Genomic DNA, 16,114 nt, shown 5'->3' with positions numbered 1-16,114 from the left:
CTCTTTCACTTGTTTCAGTAATCAGGCTGCTGACTGTCTATCTCACAAAAATGAGCATTCAAGAGTGATTCATTCAATAGCTGAAACCTGTAGCTAGAGATTTAGAGAGTGAAAGCCAAGTAAGAGAACACTAGTCGTTCAGATGACAACAAAAAAATTGTAGACAAGACAATATAGGGTTGGCACTGGCAACATGGGGATTTTATAAGGGTTCATAATTCACAATGGGACAAGGATGCATCACAAGTCAAATACAATATTATACACACTTCATATTTTCATTCCCTCATACTCATCAGGCCACTGCAGATTATTATCAATTTTTAAATTCAACATCGCCAAGCGTAGGATGAGGTAAGTGGGGAGGGGCCCTGCCCCTAATTTCCAGTGGTAATTCACAGTAGATAAAAAAAAAAAGTACAATCTGCTTATGAGGAATCATCACGGCAGGTTACAGAGTCTGTGTCCAGGTCAGCTACTAGAGCGTCCACTAATTCTTCAATGGTAGGGGAGCTCTGAAGCATGCCTGCAAACCATGGAACAGGCCAGGAGAGAGGGGGACAGATTTAGATAAAGGACTTATAAGGACATCAATGACAAATTTGAAACTTGTCCGGGGGAAAGAAAATCTTGATATTTTATTTGTAGTGCTCTACCAGGATCCCGTGTGGCTCAGTAGGTAGAGCATGGTGTTTGCAACGCCAGGGTTGTGGGTTCGATTCCCACGGGGGACCAGTACGGGGAAAAAACAACAAAAAATGTATGAAATGTATGCACTCACTACTGTAAGTCGCTCTGGATAAGAGCGTCTGCTAAATTACTAAAATGTATCTATTGAGCTATTGTTTTAACCTGGATTCGTTGTGTTTGAGTTCATTCATAAGTACAGAAATTAAACTAGATCCAACCAGGTCCATGTCAAATTGGCCTGTAATACACCACTGATTATCTGTGCTGGTTCTGTATTGTAACAACTCAGCTTTGGCTGTACTCATGTCATGTTGACAGCTACTAAGAGGTTAATTACCAGGGATGCATGTCAACTCTCAGAACCTGATCGAGTTAACACAGCAATTGAAAATGAAAGCCATGTACACCTCACTTTGGCCCTATGGGAGAGTAATGCCATTGGTTAATGTATTTGATCTTCTTCAAATACCGACAAATCATGAATGTCAGCCCATCTTTCCACTGAGACAATAGGAGCCCCACTGCAACTGTGGCTATGAAAAACAAGAGCCAGTGCCAAAATTCTGAGTGACTCCAGGGAATGTTAATGAGAGTGGGTTTAGCTTTTTGGGTGTGAGTGGATGGAATAACATCTAGTTTCAACATTTGCTAAATGGATGTAAAAATCTATCTGGAGAGTTTCCACAAAGTATCACCATAAATAGGGCTTTGAATTAAGTGTGCAAATTAAAGGAAATATTCACCCATTTTGAACGCTCTCATTTTTGTGCATTTCTGAGCAATGTTCCAAGATAGCGCCGGAGGGGAAGGCTGCCGTCTTATCGGCTCTTAACCAGCCATGCTATTTTGTTCGTTTTTTTGCGTTGTTCGTAATTTGTTTTGTACATAATGTTGCTGCTACCATCTCTTATGACCAAAAAGAGCTTCTGGGCATCAGAACTGCGATTGCTCACCTCAAACTGGACAAAGAGTTCTTATTCAATGAGTCAGATGGGAGGGATATAATACAGAAACCCGACCAGGCCCAGATCCCCGTTATTCGCTGGAGAAGGAAACTGAGGTTTCGCGGAAAGAGATCAGGGTGCCTTGTAAGGATCAGGCGAGGAGTGGTTAATCTGCCCTTCTCTTCCGTCCTGCTAGCTAACATTCAATCACTGGAAAATAAATGGGACGAGCTGAAAGCACGTTTATCCTACCAATGGAACATTAAAAACTGTAATCTCTCATGTTTCACTGAGTAGTGGCTGAACAACGACATTAAGAACATATAGCTGGTGGGTTATACACTATCGGCAGGACAGAACAGCACCCTCTGGTAAGACACAGAGTGGGGACCTATGCATTTATGTAAACAACAACTTTTGCACAATATCTAAGGAAGTCTCAAGGTTTTGCTCGCCTGATGTAGAGTATCTCACGATAAGCTGTAGACCACACTATCTACCTAGAGAGTTCTCATCTATATTCTTCGTAGCTGTCTACATATCACCACAAACTGATGCTGTCACTAAAACCTCACTCAATGAGCTGTATACCGCCATAAGCAAACAGGAAAACGCTCATCCAGAGGCGGCACTCCAAGTGGCCGGGGACTTTAATGCAGGAAAACTTAAATCTGTTTTACCAAATTTCTATCAGCATGTTAAACATGCAACCAGAGGGGAAAGCACTCTAGACCACCTGTACCCCACACACAGAGACGCGTACAAAGCTCTCACTCGCCCTCCATTTGGCAAATCTGACCATAATTCTATCCTCCTGATTCCTGCCTACAAGCAAAAACTAAAGCAGGAAGCACCAGTGACTCGGTGTATAAAAAAAGTGGTCAGATGAAGCAGATGCTAAACTACAGGACTGTTTTGCTAGCACAGACTGGAATATGTTCCGGGATTCTTCCGATGGCATTGAGGAATACCCCACATCAGTCACTGGCTTTATCAATAAGTGCATCGAGGACGTCGTCCCCACAGTGACTGTACGTACATAACCCCAACCAGAAGCCATGTATTACAGGCAACATTCGCACTGAGCTAAAGGGTAGAGCTGCCGCTTTCAAGGAGCGGGTCTCTAACCCAGAAGATTATAAGAAATCCCGCTACGCCCTCCGAAGAACCATCAATCAGGTAAAGCATCAAATGCAGGACTAAGATGGAATCGTACTACACCGGCTCCGACGCTCATCGGATGTGGCAGAGCCTGCAAACCATTACAGACTACAAAGGGAAGCACAGCTGAGAGCTGCCCAGTGACACGAGAATACCAGACAAGCTAAATAACTTCTATGCTCGCTTCGAGGCAAGTAACACTGAAACATGCATGAGAGCATCAGCTGTTCCAGACGATTGTGTGATCACGCTCACAGCAGCAGATGTGAACAACACCTTGAAACAGGCCAACATTTACAAGGCTGCAGGGCCAGATGGATTACCAGAAAGTGTACTCCAAACATGCGCTGACCAACTGGCAAGTGTCTTCACTGACATTTTAACCTCTCCCTGTCGGAGTCTGTAATACCAACATGTTTCAAGCAGACCGCCATAGTCCCTGTGCTCAAAAACACTAAGGTAACCTGCCTAAATGACTACCGACCCGTAGCACTCACGTCTGTAGCCATGAAATGCTTTGAAAGGCTGGTCATGGCTCACATCAACACCATTATCCCAGAAACCCTAGGCCCACTCCAATTTGCATACAATACCAACAGATCCACAGATGACGCAATCTCTATTGCACTCCACACTGCCCTTTCCCACCTGGACAAAAGGAAGACCTATCTGAGAATGCTATTCATTGACTACAGCTCAGCGTTCAACACCATAGTGCCCTCAAAGCTCATCAATAAGCTAAGAATCCTGGGACTAAACACCTCCATCTGGAGACAGAAAAGATTTGGCATGGGTCCTCGGATCCTCAAAAGTTTTACAGCTGCACCATCGAGAGCATCCTGACGGGTTGCATCACTGCCTGGTATGGCAACTGCTCGGCCTCCGAACGCAATGCACTACAGAGGGTAGTGCGTACGGCCCAGTACATCACCGGGGCCAATAGACTGTTCTCTCTGCTACCGCACAGAAAGCGGTACCGGAGCGCCAAGTCTAGGTCCAAGAGGCTCCTAAATAGCTTCTACCCCGAGCCATAAGACTCCTGAACAGCTAATAAAATGTCTACCCAGACTAAATGCATTGCCCCCCCCGGAACACTGCTGCTACTCAGTTATCTATGCATAGTCACTTTAATAATTCTATGTACATATTACCTCAATTACCTCGACACCGGTGCCCCCTGTATATAGCCCCGCTATTGTTATTTACTGGTGCTCTTTAATCATTTGTTAATCGCTTACATATTTTTGGGGTATTTTCTTAAAACTGCATTGTTGGTTAAGAGCTTGAAAGTAAGCATTTCACTGCAAGGTCTACACCTGTTGTATTCGGTGTATGTGACAAATAACATTTGATTCAATCAATTCCTGGGGAATGGGTGAATCTTTCCTTTAAACACAAATAAAGCTTCCTGTCTTGAGATTTATGGTGGTTTCAGGATAACCCGGGAGACATCAGAGGGCCATGATGCATAGTAGCAGCCCTTACCTGTTTCCAAACCCAGGGAAAAGCAAAGCAACTGCCATCATCACACAGCTATAATTAAGAGTTTGAAGTAGCCAAAGCCTGCGCCTCAGGCATATACACTAGCAAAACAAACTATGCATCGATGGCTTTGCCAAAATGATATAAGTTGATAATATACAGTGCCTTCAGAAAGTATTCTATCCCCTTGACTTATTCCACATTTTGTTGTGTTACAGCCTGAAACCAAAATGGATGACATTTTTTTTTTTCTCTCACCCATCGACACACAATACCCCATAATGACAAAGTGAAACGTGTTTAGAAATGTACAAATTTATTGAAAATGAAATACAGAAATATTTAATTTACATAAGTATTCACACCTGAGTCAATACTTTATAGAAGCACCTTTGGCAATGATTATAGCTGTGAGTCTTTCTGGCTAAGTCTCTAAGAGCTATCCACACCTGGATTGTGCAACACTTACCAAACATTCTTTAAGCTCTGTCTAATTGGTTGTTGATCATAGCTAGACAAACAGTTTCAGGTCTTGCCATAGTTTTTACTTAAATCTACTTGGAAAAACTAACTCAGCTACTCAGGAACATTCGCTGTCTTCTTGGTAATCAAGTCGTGTAGATTAGGCCTTGTGTTTTAGGTTATTGTCTTGCTGAAAGGTGAACTTATCTCCCAGTGTCTGTTAGAAAGCAGACTGAACCAGGTTTTCCTCTAGGATTTTGCCTGTGCTTAGCTCCATTCCATTTCTTTTTTATCCTGAACAACTCCCCAGTCCTTAACGATTACAAGCATACCCATAACATGATGCAGCCACCACTATGCTCAAAAAATGGGAAGTGGTACTCGGTAATGTGTTGTATTGGATTTTCCCCAAACATAACACTTTGTATTCAGGACAAAAATGTAGTTGCTTTGCCACATTTTCTTGCAGAATTACTTTAGTGCCTTGTTGCAAAACGGATGCATGTTTTGGAATATTTGTATTCTCTTCAAGTGTCCTTCTTTTCACTCTGTCAATTAGGTTAGTATTGTGGAGTAACTACAATGTTCATCCATCCTCAGTTCTCCTGTCACAGCCATTAAACTCTGTAACTGTTTTAAAGTCAACATTGCCATCATGGTGAAATCCCTGAAGAAGTACACCTGTATCTTTGTAGTGACTGGGTGTTTTGATACACCATCCAAAGTGTAATTAATAACTTCACCATGTTCAAAGGGATATCAATGTCTGCTTTTTTTATTTTTACGCATCAACCAATAGGTGCCCTTCTTCACGAGGCATTAGAAAACCTCCCTGGTCTTTGTGGTCCGTGTTTGAAATTCAGTGTTCGACTGAGGAACCTTACAGATAATTGTATGTGTGGGGTACATACATGAGGTAGTCATTCAAAAATCATGTTAAGTACTATTATTGCATGCAACTTATGTGACTGGTTAAGCACATTTCTACTCCTGAACTTATTTATGCTTGCCATAACAAAAGGATTGAATACTTATTGACTCAAGACATTTCAGCTTTTTAATTGATTTATTAACATTTTGAAAAACATAATTCCACTTTGACATTATGGGATAGTGTGTGTTGTTGGCCAGTGACCATTAAACATTTAATCAATTTCAAATTCAGGCTGTAACACAAAAAAAGTGGAAAACGTCAAGGGTTGTGAATACTTTCTGAAGGCACTGTACTATACATACAGGAGTGGTGACCTGGGGAAGGAACTAATAGGATAAAAAGAGTTCAAGAACCCTAAAGAAAGGGAGGACGGTAGCGGCCAAGAAAAATAGTGACTGAGTGTGAGCTCCTTACCTTGCACCATAAGCATGGGCTCCTTACTACCTCCATGAGCTAGCATCTCCCTTCTATATCGCTCTCCCATGTCCCTGTGTGGGGACATTAAATGGAGGGTTGAATAGGCAGAGACAGAGAGGTAGAGAGAGATAGGATTGGGGTTTATGTCAGAGAGATAAGGATATGTCTGAAAACTGTACTGGCTTGGTTTTCCTCTGGGTTGAGCTGTGCTTTCACTGCCACTGACTGTAGTCTGCCACTCTACAAGCCCCCATCACAGAGACACAAAGAGCAGAGAGAAAAACACAGCTCTGAAAAAAACATAACACCCCAGGCAAAACAATCCTCCATTTCTAAACACAAATCCCCTGATATCACAGTGATGTCTGTGATGTGGGTGTTTGGTCATTTTTTTGTCACTCATGTTCAGACTAGTGTGAGTGAATCCAGCTAGTAGAGAGTTCCCTAAAGTAAAATCTTCGAAAGTCAAGTTATTAACAAACAGATCACCGACCATTTCAAATCCCACCGTACCTTCTCCGCTATGTAATCTGGTTTCCGAGCTGGTCATGTGTGCACCTCAGCCACGCTCAAGGTCCTAAATGATATCATAACCGCCATTGATAAAAGACAATACTGTGCAACCGTCTTCATCGACCTGGCCAAGGCTTTCAACTCTGTCAATCACAGCATACTTATCGGCAGACTCAACAGCCTTGGTTTCTCAAATGACTCCCTCGCCTGGTTCCCCAACTACTTCTCAGATAGAGTTCAGTGTGTCAAATCGGAGGGCCTGTTGTCCGGACCTCTGGAAGTCTCTATGGGGGTGCCACAGGGTTCAATTCTCGGGCTGACTCTTTTCTCTGTATACATCAATGATGTCGCTCTTGCTACTGGTGATTCTCTGATCCACCTCTATGCAGACAACACCATTCTGTATACTTCCGGCCCTTCTTTGGACACTGTGTTAACAAACCTCCAGACGAGCTTCTATGCCATACAACACTCCTTCCGTGGCCTCCAACTGCTCTTAAATGCAAGTAAAACTAAATGCATGCTCTTCAACCGATCGCTGCCCGCACCTGCCCGCCCGTCTAGCATCACTACTCTGGACGGTTCTGACTTAGAATATGTGGACAACTACAAATACCTAGGTGTCTGGTTAGACTGTAAACTCTCCTTCCAGACTCACATTAAGCATCTCCAATCCAAAATGAAATCTAGAATTGGCTTCCTATTTCGCAACAAAGCCTCCTTCACTCATGCTGCCAAACATACCCTAGTAAAACTGACTATCCTACTGATCCTTGACTTTGGCGATGTCATTTACAAAATAGCCTCCCAACACACTACTCAGCAAATTGGATGCAGTCTATCACAGTGCCATCCGTTTTGTCACCAAAGCCCCATATACTACCCACCACTGCGACCTGTATGCTCTCGTTGGCTGGCCCTCGCTTCATAGTCGTTGCCAAACCCACTGGCTCCAGGTCATCTATAAGTCTTTGCTAAGTAAAGCCCTGCCTTATCTCAGCTCACTGGTCATCATAGCAGCACCCACCCGTAGCACACGCTCCAGCAGGTATATTTCACTGGTCATCCCCAAAGCCAACTCCTTTGGCCGCCTTTCCTTCCAGTTCTCTGCTGCCAATTACTGGAATGAATTGTAAAATGAATTGTACCCCAGTATCTCTGCACATGCATCTTCTGCACATCTATCACTCCAGTGTTTAATTGATAAAATGTAATTATTTTACCTCCCTAATCTTACTACATTTGCAAACCCTGTATATAGATTTTTCTATTGTGTTGACTGCACGTTTGTTTATGCCATGTGTAACTGTGTTGTTTGTGTCGCACTGCTTTGCTTTATCTTGGCCAGGTCGCAGTTGTCAATGAGAACTTGTTCTCAACTGGCCTACCTGGTTAAATAAAAAAATAGAGACTTCACATGGCAGACGAAAGAACTTTTGAGAAAATAAAACATCTGCATTTACAACATGGGTCAGGTGAGTTTCTCTCACCTGTTGAAGGGGTCTTTTTGAAAGCACTGCCTCCACACCATGGAGGCTATGGCGCGCGACATGAGGTATGAGTAGTACTTAGCACCGTACCCAATGAGGTGGCTGAATCTCAGCTGCCAGGCCTAGGGACAAGAATACCAGTTACCCATCTTTATCTAAAAATTGGTCAATTCCAATTTAATTTGAAATTCCAATTCAGTTCTTGAATTCACACATTAAGTAGAGAATTTACGTTGACTTCAATTCGAATTTCAACAATCTTCAAGTTTTGGAATTAATGTTGTTTTTATCTTTCGGAAATGTTCAAATATTGAATTCCAATTAAATTCCAGTGAATGGAATTCATGTAGTTATTATAAAAAATGGCCTGTAGGATTTGTTTTAAATCATTTCAACTTCTTTTTATATATTTCCAGTATAGCTAGGCTGTCTGAACAGTGAGTGACATGATCAGCATGAAAGCCTGAGGGAATTGAATTCAATTTGAATTTGTTGAATTGTTGGGGATAATATTGAATTGGGAATTGTATTATTGGAATTTATATAACATTGTAATTGAGAGGAATTGAATTACCTCAATTCAAAAACTGAACTGGAATTGAATTAAATGGAATTTACAGGGAGGGTATTTTATTTGAATTGCATTTGTGGAATTAACCCCAGCACTGAAAGACACTTCCATATTTTCGATTGAATATATTTTGTATTAAAGCAACATTGTCAATCTGAAAATATTTTTTCAAACCTCTCTCCCACGTGCCACCCACCTTATAGAAGATGACTAAATTGGCTACAGAACATAAGTGAGACGTGCAGTACCCATCTTCTCTTCGGAATGATGCTGCTTCTGTGTATTCTCTCTCTCTGGCCAGTTGTTTCTAACTCCTACACAGTCTTATTTTAATGATAAGAGCTCGGCTGTCTGTGTGGTGACTTGTTTTAATCCAAATCCAGTGGGAAACCTCCCCTTTGCTTCTCACGGTCAATGACGGATAAGGACCTATCAAAAGACTTGCTGAGTGTCACAGTTCCAAACATGTTCTAAACTAAGACCGGGTTGAAAGTGGCTCCATATGATCACTGCAGTCAACAAATGCAGTTTGGTTTGTATGGCCAGTCACTAACTTAAATTGCATCTGAAATTAAAACACCACATTTTGCAACTGTAAATAAAAAAAGGATCAGAAGCAGTCAGAAGTACAGCATCATTTTTCATTCCGACCTAAATTGGTCTTTTCACATTTGGGAAACGACTTTTATCATACCCCAGGGAAAAATTGAGCTCTGCTATTTGGCAACAAACTAATGTAAAATTACTATAAAATGGGCTCACGGAGTAGATATTTGTTCGCTGTGGTGGTAAGCCAATTCAGGGAGAAAATCATTATTGTCCACATTTTCCCCACAACTGTAATTACAGTTGAGAAGAAATAGCCTCTGGGTTGTTCTATTCTGTTTTATGTTTCTCTGTGGATATAAATTCTCTCTCACACAGTAAGGGGGGTACAAACCAGATGGTTTATATCCGGTAGAGAGAATAGTCTAATTACTATTTAGCCCCAAAGGATTTGACATTCACAGATCAGTACATCGTCCACCGTTTCAGTACTATGAGACTCACTAAGATATCTAGGCACTTACAGTATTTGGAACGTAAGGTAGTCCATAGAATTTCTCTTGCATCTTTTTTAGAATGTCTGTCGTTGACCGATTTTGTGGCTTGCCATGATACACTTGATCCAAAGCAGCATAAAAAACCTAGGAAAAAATAAAACACACCAATCATTTTATTTAATAAGTACTGAAAAGACACACAAACTGCCACTGTGGCTATACCTGAAGCTGAGTGTCAGCAGCCCCACAGATTCTCTTGGATTCACAAAGGCGAGAGACCATGCTCTTGGGCAGGGGCTGAAATAGAACAAAATATTTCTGAGAAAAACAAAACACACCCATCTATCGAGTCTTCTGTATGGTGAACCTCTGCTATCTTCAGTATTTGGCTAAATAAATAGTTTTCTATTAGCTTGACTGTTTGTAGTCTCAAATCAACAGACTTTCAGTCTGATTCAAAATCATGACGAAAGACTTCACACAAAACCAACGTGTGTTCAAGTGCAGCCGAGAGCATTTGGTTCAGAGCTTATGCAGAGCTAGTGATGCGTCTCAGAACTATTATCATACCAAAGGGGCAAAAGAAGGGCTGCCAAAGTCTACATTATTATAATAGACAGTCTGATAGGACAGCTTAGGACACTGCTGTATCTGTGGACCACAGCAGTAGACAAACAGCTCAAGAACTACTGCTACTCCATATAGATGACATAATCTTAAGAATGGCTGTGTTGTGTGTGAGGGAAAGTTACAGAGGACAGGTATGAACTTGTGCTGCCCACCTGTCCGGTCTGATAGTGCCGTGCAAACTGATTTACCACCCGATAGTCTGTGGCAAAGAACTCCATGAGGATGGAGGGGACTTCAGCAAAGTCAGTAGAGCATCTAGTACCTGGAAAAGACCAGTCAGAAGATGAGTCTCTCACAAAAGAGATTGTTTACCAACTGTACTATGTCATAAAATGTTTCACGATAGCATGCCATGCTAGCACTGTATCATAGGTCATACAAATACAAGACTGTAGGCCTATTAATCATATGGTAGTTCACTAAATGTGTCTGCTAAGCAAATAAATGTGTCCACTAAGCAAATAAATGTATCTGCTAAGCAAATGTGCAACATATGCAATGCAATAATGAGAGACAGGGGAAATCCCTCCTAAAGCAGTGGGCTCTGGCCTGGACTCAGGTTACCTGTGACATGTTGGTAACGCGTGCGTCCCAGCATGGAATGCATGGCGTGGCCCATCTCGTGGAACAGGTTCTCCATCATGCCGGGGTTGAGCAGTGTTGGGGTGCTACGTGTGGGAGGGGGCAGGCTCAGCATCAGCACCACCACAGGATGTTGGTACTTCCCATCCTCCTTAAGACGCCCCCCTTGGATGGTGAAGTGGCAATCCTGGGAGCACAGAGAAAGCCTTGATATGATCAGCATTGCTATCTTACTTTCGCAGGGGCTTTAGGCAGTATTTCTGCAGCAGCTTGTCTTACCTGGTGTGGTTTGTCAGGCCTTCGGAAGAAGTCACAGTAGATGTATCCCAGAAGACCCTCGGTCTCATGGACAACAGCCTGTTAAGAGAACCAACTGACATTTAGGACGGCTTAAAATAAAATCCATCCCCAACAGAAACGATGGGCCTTAAAATGACAAAAAGCCAAGCAGCAACTATTACATTTTCTGCTGGTTCACTCAAAGGAGCCCCCAGAAATTGGTGTTGCGTGTCATACAGACAGAGACTGTTCTCTCACCAGCTTGCGTACTTCTTCACTCCACACCTCTCCTGCCATGGGCTGTTCATTCTGGAAGGAGACTCCCAGCAGCTGGCTGAACAGCATGTTGAGGCCCTCCATGCAGGCCCCTAAGGAGAAGTAAGGACTGTACAGGCTGGGATCGATCTTATACCTGCACACACAAACATACACAGACACTCGTAAGGCTATGTTATTACAGACCGTTTCCCGAATAATGTTAAGCAATACACAAGCCCCCTCTAGAGGCCTTTTAGTAGAAAATAAAGCTCAGGTACTCCCGTCAACCTTTCAATAGTTTCTTTAGGAGATTACCAACAATTCCTTGTTGACAAGTTATATTATTTCCACTTAGAATATACACATAGGTTTACAGTACTGTATACCTTTGTATAGGTATCTTACCTCTCTGCCCGCACAGCGCTGCTGAAGTAGGAGTGGTCCCATGGCATGAGTTCCTTAGATAAAAAAAAAAACCATTGAAACATCAAACAGCAGAAGGATTGTCATGATCTCCTACACATGGATGTCAGAACCATGAGAGCTACTTAAACAGATTTATAAGATGACTCACGGTGCTTCTTGAGTTCATTTTCATCTTCATATCCCTCATCAGGTTAAAATCTTTGGCAGTTCTGGATTGAAGAATAGGGACATTAATGTGTGAGCATGTGCTACATTTACAGTATGTTTGAGATGGGCAAAACATTGATGTGTTGTACAGTGTTCATGCCAGTGTCTGGCTCACTGACTCCTACCATACCTGTCCGAGAGTTTGTCTGTCAGCAATTCAAGGAATTTCATGACAGTCTCTGCAAAACAAAAACATACTAAACACACTGGTCAACACAGCATAGTACACACTTCTCTGTTTGAAAAATCATAAAATCAATTAAATATTTCTTCCAAGCAGCAGAGCACAAAGAAATTAGGTAAACAGCCAGAGTACTTTACCTGGAGTCTTGGCCATAGTTCCATTTAAAGCCCTGTGTGCAAAAGATTCATAGCCCACTAATTTGGCTAGCTCATTCCTACAAGTCAACAGGTCATCCAGACAAAGCAGCAGACTTGAATTCGGGAAGAGAAAGATTTTATAAGCAGCCTCCCGCACCTAAGAGAAAAGGACAAGCATATAATATCTATAGGCTACTGCACAACAAACCAACATGCCCAATACCATTTCCTACCATGGGATGGTAGCTGGAAGACCACTATTTATGTATAGAGATAAACCTCTGGGTTGCACACACACACACACCAGTTCATCAGGAGAATCTGCATGGAGACCTCCAATCTGGATGGAGTTGCCGTCTATGGAGAAGCAGTGTCGGATGTGTTCTGGTAGGGCCGTCTTCTCTATCCTATTGGGCAGGTGGGTGCCATTTAGAAATTCATTGTTCAGATCCAGCAGGTTGACATTGAGGCTCACCGCCTTCCCTCTCTGGGAAAAAGATTTATACATTGAAACAGAGGTGCTGTTTAGGTTAAGCTCACATTGTGGTGATACTTCCCTGAGGATGTGGCTTAGTAGGCTAATAATCAATGTGTACATGACAATTATTGATTTAAAAATATATTCCATGAAGTGTAAGTGATAGGCTAGTAATGTCATTTATATCACATCACTAACCTTTGATTCATCCAGATGAATGCCACTGATCTCAAAATCAAACATGAACAGTTCTGCTACTCTCCTGCAAAATGTATTGCGAAATATCAGTAAAACAAGATTGCCTGTCTACCCAACCTCATTGCTCCGGCCAAACTCTACGCCCACGGACATTAGTTTCTTCTCTGCAATGAAATATGTAGCAAACATTGAGCAGCGGAAGAATTCAGTTTGAGTCGTCAGGCAAAAGACAAAATGCACTGCTACTCATCGTACAAACAGGAAGATAAAAAAATGATTGAACTGAAAATAAAGACAAGATAATAGTACATGCCTTGTATCTGGGTCCAAAGAATCCAGAACCTCTTTGTTATCTAGTAGGTTCTTGAGACTCCTACACAGTTCGACATTAGTGTTCAGCCTATCAGGGCAAAAAAGAGAAAACATCAAAGAAAGAATGTATTAAAAAAGTGTTTTGCTTGACATCATGTAATACTTTACTAGAGAAACTACGGAAGAGGGTTCATACCTTTCTACTACTGTGCCAATGTTTATGCATGCCTTCTCAGCAGCATCCCGAAAGGCAGGGTCTGGATGGCCAACTTTGACAAAATCTGCCTGCAAGAAAAGAAATACAACATCAAGAGTGTTTCATATTCAACAGGGAGGAGTTTGGCTTGACAACAACAATGATGCCAATGATCTCTGAGTGTGACTGTGAGCCATTACCAAATCTGCCACTTTGCAAAGGCTGTCAGAAAGTTGATCGAAGGTCTCCACAGTCAGGGCGCCTGGTGGGTTATTACAGGCTGTTTCTACCAGCTGTTCTGTTTCCCTGAGCGCTCGTTGCTGAGCCACCTCGAAACCAGCCGGAGTACTTAACCCTGGAACCCCGAATAATCCCTGTGCAAATATAGCACGTACAATGCCATGTCAAAAGTCTGTGTGGCCAACTCTTGGTTTTCAAGGTTGATCGTTACAACAACCCCAACTGACACATTTATAAAAGAGCAAGTATTTTCTAGTGAATACAATTATGGGTGATTTTGACAATGAGGACATTTAATATAGGTTGGGATTTTATGGAGCTAGTTAACTTCTTCTCTGTTATTATGGCGGTCCGCAAACGTTAGCTGACTTACCACGTTCTTCTGAAACAAATCAACTTTCCTCTGCTGGGCATTGAATGCTGCTCCAACCGGAGACCAAGTAGTGACATGTCGTGATAGTGTCCTTGAGTTCCTCACTACACTCACAAATAGTTGACACGCCAACATCATAACTTCAAATGATTGTTGTGGAAAGAAAAAGAAAGGTCGGTCAAAGAGGAAATTCTGTGGGGAGTAAGTTGGCTCGCGCTAAATGATTATCTCTATGATAAGCAAGCACGTTTCTAGCTTTTGCTTTGCATCCATGCTGATACTTTCATTATACCAAAAACGTATTGGATTTTAAATTAGTCTTTATTTCACTGTCTCTCTATAATTATTCTAGCTAGTAGCCCACCACTGCCATTGAGAATTGAGCTAAAACGAGCACTGCCAAGCATCCATGACGAATGTTTACAATTCTCAAAATGGTTCCCGATGTTTCGTGTCTGCACTTTCGCGACTAGACCCTATCCATAGGGCTGGGCGATATATCGAATTAAATCGATTATTTCAAATGTAAGTTTTTGCGCGATATTCCAAATGCATGTATCACATAATCTAGTTTTTTTATTTTTTTTTCGTTATGAGCGTTCATGTCCGCTTGTTCTCATGTTGTCTTTTTGGTCTCGTTCGCTTCTTCTGTGATGTGCGCCTTCTCATTTCTTCTTCGATGAGGTTTAACGGCGGTTGGCATCCAATAATTGTTTCATTACCGCAACCTACTAGATTGGAGTACAACTCCCTTATACTTAGCTTAATTATTATTGTTATTATTATTTTACAAATACCCTACCATCTAACACTACACTCACAAAAAACACCACCCTATTCCACTATTTAAATCTAGTTAGTACTACTTCAGGCCAACAACCTGAAAGGATGGGACACCACCACTTAACACACCCTGTAACTTCTGATGTCAAGTCTTGCACATCCAAATACCTCTCTGCAGCTGCCACCACAACCTCAATTTTCTGTGACTTACGTTCCATCCCTGCAGTACAGTTGATAACCATTGCTAAAAATCCAATCTTACTGAAATATATCACTTGTTGGCCTATCCCTCTGTACTGGTACAGATCTACTACTCACACCACTCCTCTCAGGTTACCCCACCTTGACCCATCTTCCTCTACTTTCTTCACAGCCTCAGCATATGACAACTTCTGCACTACTCTAACCCTGGAAACCCACCTTCCCATTTACACCAGAGATCTGTATATAATAACGAGATGCTCATGTCTCCGCCCTAACAATGGGAGTCGTTGTCCCAAAGACGGGAAGGCAGGCGGCAAGCTTAGGTTCAAAATAATTGCATAGTAACGCATTAAGATTATTTTTGACAGATTTTGGCGAGAGTGAAACCTTGCCAAAGTCTGTCGCTTTGCCTCTTTCACCCAATTCCTCCCCCTACCACTCACAACAATAAAGATGAGAGATTACTTCTCCCTCTCTGACAAACGGTTTCAACTCGCTAATTGCATATGAGGTTTGGTCCAACAGAATCGGTCATATGTGTAGGGTGCCGTCTTTCGGATGGGACGTTAAACGGGTGTCCTGACTCTCTGAGGTCATTAAAGATCCCATTGCACTTATCGTAAGAATAGGGGTGTTAACCCCGGTGTCCTGGCTAAATTCCCAATCTGGCCCTCATACCATCACGGCCATCTAATCATCCCAAGTTTACAACTAGCTCATTCATCCCCCTCCTCTCCCCTGAAACTATTCCCCAGGTCGTTGCTGTAAATGAGAATGTGTTCTCAGTCAACTTACCTGCTAAAATAATGGTAAAATAAAAATAAATAAATATGGATACTGAAACACATGGATACATAATATACTGAATATTTTGAACCCTACCACACCTACCATGTTTCAACTCCTTTTTTAAATTTTTA

The 16,114-nt window shown here is 42.1% G+C and overlaps 1 protein-coding gene across 3 annotated transcripts; it reads right to left on the bottom strand.

Moving 5' to 3' along the window:
- Nucleotides 1–174: 174 nt before the first annotated feature.
- On the bottom strand, nt 175–15,513 carry mipepb (mitochondrial intermediate peptidase b). Of its 3 annotated transcripts, none has more exons than XM_045692251.2 (19): nt 14,208–15,511; nt 13,795–13,968; nt 13,595–13,683; nt 13,400–13,486; nt 13,087–13,150; nt 12,715–12,897; nt 12,411–12,567; nt 12,220–12,286; nt 12,031–12,091; nt 11,862–11,914; nt 11,457–11,610; nt 11,199–11,276; nt 10,902–11,106; nt 10,490–10,599; nt 9,930–10,004; nt 9,735–9,851; nt 8,094–8,215; nt 6,088–6,161; nt 175–526 (listed from the first exon to the last, which is right to left on the bottom strand). In XM_045692251.2, exons 1-19 carry the CDS (start codon nt 14,343–14,345, stop codon nt 429–431), a joined length of 2,106 nt encoding a protein of 701 aa, XP_045548207.1. In that variant the 5' UTR covers nt 14,346–15,511; the 3' UTR covers nt 175–428. The 3 variants fall into 3 exon arrangements, with proteins under 3 accessions (XP_045548207.1, XP_013993270.1, XP_045548209.1); XM_014137795.3 differs by having other exon boundaries at nt 12,220–12,268; nt 14,208–15,504; XM_045692253.2 differs by lacking the exon at nt 6,088–6,161 and having other exon boundaries at nt 14,208–15,513.
- Nucleotides 15,514–16,114: the final 601 nt, after the last annotated feature.

The sequence above is a fragment of the Salmo salar genome, chromosome 13, assembly GCF_965601325.2.
Source record: "Salmo salar chromosome 13, fSalSal1, whole genome shotgun sequence".
In the NCBI taxonomy this organism is placed as follows: Eukaryota; Metazoa; Chordata; class Actinopteri; order Salmoniformes; family Salmonidae; genus Salmo; species Salmo salar.
This window is presented reverse-complemented; position numbering and strand designations above follow the sequence as displayed.

Excerpts from the sequence above, each read along its gene's own strand:
- mipepb (XM_045692251.2), bottom strand. The coding sequence starts at position 14,345 with ATGATGTTGGCGTGTCAACTATTTGTGAGTGTAGTGAGGAACTCAAGG. Across the intron at positions 12,287-12,410 it reads AACTATGGCCAAGACTCCAG|TATGTTTTTGTTTTGCAGAG; the intron begins GTAAAGTACTCT and ends CAGTGTGTTTAG. Across the intron at positions 10,005-10,489 it reads GGCACTATCAGACCGGACAG|CCCCTGCCCAAGAGCATGGT; the intron begins GTGGGCAGCACA and ends GTTCTATTTCAG.